Source organism: Zingiber officinale, chromosome 2B (genome assembly GCF_018446385.1).
Source record: "Zingiber officinale cultivar Zhangliang chromosome 2B, Zo_v1.1, whole genome shotgun sequence".
Taxonomy (NCBI): domain Eukaryota; kingdom Viridiplantae; phylum Streptophyta; class Magnoliopsida; order Zingiberales; family Zingiberaceae; genus Zingiber; species Zingiber officinale.
In genome coordinates, this window is record NC_055989.1 from 13460060 (window position 1) to 13465280 (window position 5221).

General features: G+C 53.2%; 1 protein-coding gene across 1 annotated transcript; it reads left to right on the forward strand.

Moving 5' to 3' along the window:
- The first annotated feature begins 2386 nt into the window (after window positions 1-2386).
- LOC122048159 (nascent polypeptide-associated complex subunit alpha, muscle-specific form-like) lies at window positions 2387-4432 on the forward strand. Its single transcript, XM_042609757.1, has 4 exons — window positions 2387-2453; window positions 2521-3335; window positions 3422-3658; window positions 3899-4432. The coding sequence occupies exons 1-4, from the start codon at window positions 2387-2389 to the stop codon at window positions 4430-4432; spliced, it is 1653 nt and encodes a 550-aa protein (XP_042465691.1).
- Window positions 4433-5221: the final 789 nt, after the last annotated feature.

The following is a 5221-nucleotide window of genomic DNA, read 5'->3' on the forward strand; positions in this document are numbered from 1 at the left end:
CTCTCCAAGACATTGTTGGTGCAATGGTCAAGGGGGAGTTGGCCTTTAGGGGGAGTTTTAACTATTAGTCAAGGGGAGTTGACTTTTAGGGGGAGTTTTTACTCCTTGAGGATTAGTGATATGGGATTATCACTAAGTGGATTGTTGAGCTTAGTATCAAGGGGAAAATAAGAGTTTCAATGAAAGGTATGGGACTTTCATTAGGAAGAAACTCTTGACCTTGATACCCTCCCTTTTCTTTTTGATGTGTGTCAAAAAGGGGAGAGTGTTCATTGGAGGATTATTAGAGAACCTAAGTTAGGTTATCGGTTTAACCTAAGCTAGGGGAAGTTTGTCAAGGAATGTTCGAGGAAGAACATTGGAATATTTTTTGATGTGTGTCAAAAAGGGGGAGAATTATTAGAGAACCCAAGTTAGGTTATCGGGTTAACCTAAGGGGAGAATGTCCAGAGAATGTTCAAGGAAAGAACATTGGACATTGGAAGATGGTTGGAAAACCTAAGTTAGGTTATCGGGTTAACCTAACTTGATTATGATTTTGTCAAACATCAAAAAGGGGGAGATTGTTGGTGCAACCTTAGGTCAAGGTTGACCTGGTTGACCCGACTCGAGTTGACTTGACTCGAGTTGTATTTTGATGTTTGACTTGGGAAGATTGTTGATGCAACCTTAGGTCAAGGTTGACCTAGTTGAGTTGCATGTTGATGTTTGACACTCGTGAGAGAGTTCTATTCTTGATATGGGACAAGAATAGATGTTTGGGAGATTATTGGTGCAACCGTAGGTCAAGGTTGACCTGGTTGACCTGATTCGGGAAAAGTCCAAGCAGGGAGCTTGGCACTGGAAAAGTCCAAGTATGGGGACTTGGCACGGAAAAGTCCAAGCAGGGAGCTTGGCACGCGAAAAGTCCAAGTATGGAGACTTGGCACGGGGAAAGTCCAAACAGGGAGTTTGGCACGGGAAAAATCCTAGTGAGTGAAGCTAGGTGAAGGTGAAAGTCCTGGTGAGTGAAGCCAGGCATTCGGGAAAATCCTGGTGAGTGAAGCCAGGTGAAAATCCTAGTGAGTGAAGCTAGGTGAATGAGAAAGTCCTAACTGGGATGTTAGGCAGTGTGGAAATCCTGGTGAGTGAAGCCAGGTGAAAATCCTAGTGAGTGAAGCTAGGAGAAAGGTGAAAGTCCTGGTGAGTGAAGCCAGGCAGTTGTGGAAATCCTGGTGAGTAAAGCCAGGTGAAAACCCTAGTGAGTAAAGCTAGGTGAAAGTCCTGGTGAGTGAAGTCGGGCAAGGGAAAATCCAGATGGATCAAGGGTGATCGGACATCTGGTGTTGAGAAGTCCAAGTGAGTGAAGCTTGGCATATGGAGTCGGAGAGGGCTCGGTAGCTCGTTCTCCGAACTAGGTTAGAGAGGGCACTCTAAACCGAGGAGTTGGATCGGTCTGGTGACCGATCCGGTGATATCGTTGTTGCCGATCGGTGACCGATCGAATTAGATCGATGGCTCATCGACAGAATCGATCGGTCCGGAGACCGATCAGAGGCAACGCAACCTGCGAGAAGAAACCGTGGATCGGGCGACCGATCCATTTGATGGCCGATCGGCCTGCACCGATCGTGAAGAGATGGCGAGAGGGCGAGCCCGATCGGTCTATGGACCGATCGGTGGTTCCTCGATCGGTCCACGCACCGATCGGGGCTTCGATCGCGACACCTGATCGGTCCGGGGACCGATCAGTGACAACTGAGCTTCAGGCCTGCCGATCGGTCCGCAGATCGATTGATGCTAGCCGTTGCGATGCAACGGCTAGTTTCTTCATTGTTTCTTCTTCGCGGTATAAAGGGTGAGGGCTGCACCGACTTGCTTCTTCTTCTTCTTCACTCTTGCGACCGGAGCTTTGCTTTGAGCTCTTTGTGCTGAAGCTTCAGTGAGCTTCCTACTGGCTGCTGCTCTTCCGTGAAGTTGATGCTTCGTCAACGGAAACCAGTCGAAGGCAAGCTAGTGTTTGTTTTTACATTCATATTGCTCTTGCTTCTTGCTGTATTTCTTGTACACTTATCTTGCTGTTGCAAGAGACTCTGTGGTGAGGTTTCTCCACCCACAAGGAGTATATTATTAGCCGGTTCTCCGGGGACTCATCCACCGACGGATTGACCGGACTCGTCCACCTTACGGACACGCCGAGGAGTAGGAGCCCTAATCTCCGAACCTCGTTACATCCATCGAGTTTGAGGTTTGATTTCTTTCCTTGTCGCTTCTATTGTTTTATTTCCGCTGCGCTAACTCGACATTGTAGAAAGAATCGAACGAATTGGGGTCGGCTATTCACACCCCCCCTCTCTAGCCGTACGAAGGATCCTAACACGGTGTTCTTGTTCGCTTGTCTGTGTTGATGCTGGAAGGCATTTTATACACCTTCGGCCTTAGTCTCGTCCCTGCAGAAATCGGAGCTCCCTTTGGTAAGTTGTCTATTCTTGCACGCCGCTCTTCGCTAACTGAGGTGCCTTTTCTTTTTTATTCTTGTAGCGGCTGCTATCCTCCGTTCCTTCGCCTGTCAAGAGACGCCTGCAGTTGCTGTCCTGGAAGCTCTACATGAGGAGCTGACACCAGGCCTGCCTTCTGATCCAGCTGCTGCCTTCGATCCTCAACTTCCAGCACCCCCGACCTCTGATGTCGTGATTGCCCCGCCGCTCGCAGTGCTACCTTCTCCCAGCGCTGCAGACCCAGCATTGTCCCACACCTCCGATCAACCTGCGACTGCTTCTTCGCCCACTAGACAGGCTCCTCCTCTCCGTCCTACTCTGCGGCTGCGTGTGACGCGCAATAGCAAACGGACGGCCCCGGTCACCGCCACTTCTCCTCCACCTTCACAGCGCCAACGCGTGGTGGTTCTTTCTTCCCCTTCCAAGTCTTCGGGCACGAGCTCGGCTCAGGAGACAAGTTTGGGCCAGGAACAGGCTTATGACCTGGAGGTGGCAGGCCCACCGTCAGACCGACTTACTACGGTGCCACTCCAGAGCGTGCTACCTGCCCCGCCTTCACCTTCTGGTGGCCAACCCCTGGATTCGTTGACTCCTCCAGCCTCCTCCCCTCTAATACCAATGAGCTCGGTCGTGCCTATTTCTGAACCGCCCTCCCCGGACTGGGCCTTTAGGGCCCTCTGGAGGCTTCCTTCGGCGACTGACCCGGCGAACGTGCCGGCTGCTACCTCATCCCCTTTTTTTGGCAGGGTCGACTTCCACGGGGCCTTGGCCAACTCCTGGCAATCGGCTCATCGACAGTTCTGGGAAAGCGAATACCCTCTGGAAGAGCTCGATCAGGTTGCTTGTTCTCTGGTCGCGGTGAGTCCCTTCTTCCCTTCTTTCCTTCTTCTGGGCGTGCGTGTGTGTTTCCATAACCTCCTTTCCCCTCCTATGGGCACTTGCAGACCTGCTCGGCGAGTCTGAGCGTAGTCCAACGAGCGGCCGAGCTAGAACGGGAGAATGTGGCACTCAAGGCCTGTCTCCGGGAACTGGAACCCCCTTCATCTTCCACAGCTCCTTCTGAGCCCTCCCTGGAAGGCCTGGACTCCTGTCTGCATGCCGCCGGGGAATCAGCGGCCTCCACCCGAGCCCTTTCTGACGCCGCATTCAACAAACTGCGGGCATTGGAGGCGGCCTTAAAGGCGAGTGAGTCCTCTCTGGCCTCTGAAGTGGAACGCCGGCAAGCGGCGACCTCTGAACTGAAAAACTGAGAGGCAGAGTTGCTTGCCCAGTCTAGGGAATTGGCCCTGCTGAAGCAAAGTCGGGATCTCCTACAAACGGGGCTGGCTGAAGCCCAAACCGTGGCCAATGCTACTGTGGGTCGGGAAACCACCCTGCGAGCTCAGTGGGAAGCTTGCCAGACCCAGCTTCAATCTTTGTAGGCGGAGCTTTCGCGGGCCCAGGAGGCAGTGTCTCAGGGCCAGAGTGACCTGGCTGCAGCTCGCGCGGAGGCTACCCAGGACAAGGACGCCATGGCAGAGTACCTGGCGGGAGAGCTCGGGCGGCTGAAGGCCTACCGCTTGGCCTATGTTCGTTCTTCCTTTTTCCTTCAGAAGCTGGGGCGCTGGATGGTCGTGCTACTGAGTTACGGGGCTGCTGGCGGGGTGAGACAAGCCTTCGAGCAAGGTTATTTACGCGTAGCGCCCCCCGCCACTTTCTTGGATACTACTCGCCTGGCCCGGGAATTGCCGCAGGACACATTCCACTCCTTCGAGGCGGATGACGGGCTCTTCTTCCAGGCTGCTCCTCCTCCTGCTGCTGCTCCAACCCCCGTAGAGGTGTCTCCCCAGGATCTTCCTGCTGCCATCCCCGAAGCTTCTGAAGCCCTTGCCCCTCCTCCTGCTGAACCAGCCGACCCGGCTTCCCCTCGGTCGGCTCCTGATAACCTGTCTCCTCCTTATCCGAACGTAGTGTAACTAGAACTATGTTATGCCGCTTGCTTTTTGATGCGTTGCTACCGGCTCTTCTTTGGTGGTATTTGTGTAATCGTACTGACCTCGGCCTGCTTATCTCCGATTTCCCCTGCGATCCGACAACGTCTGCGCCCCCCGCGTACTTGTAGCTTGTTTTCTTTGGGCAGTTGTTCATTGGTTTCGGCCGAGCTCTGATGATCAGATTTCCCTTGTCTACTTTCCTTCGCTACGTGGCTTCTCCCCCCATCGCTGCCCTTCTATTGAGCCGGCCTGGGCCAAAGGCTACCTCGCGTGTCCGTGAGGCTCGCTGATTTGACTTATCCGCCTTCTGGTGACCCCTCCGTACACTTTTGTCCTGTTTGAAACAATTTCCTAGGGGGGCGCTTCGTATATCGAGCCCTTGTCTTTCCCTTAATGCCCCTGACTATCTTCTCGAAGCTCATCACAGAGCGTTCCTCGTCTACTCCAGACCCGGCATCTACCATCCATTGTTAACTTACGAAAATGTCCTCCGCCCACCATACCTATAAGTATCATCTGACTCTTTCTTTCACCATCACAGTAGAGCACTCAAACGTCGCTGCCGCCGACTAATTTCCTCTGAAACCCTGCGGCGATCCATCCCTTCCCCTTCGGCGCTTCTTTGCGGTTGTCCTCTCCACCTTCTAAGGCGCTATCTTCTGCCATGGCCTCTCCTTCCTGGGTCTCGGAGCATTTTCCAGGCGTTTCGAACTTCGCCGAGTTAGATTGGGATGACCTACGGTACACTTATGAAATCCCTGTTAGCTTCCG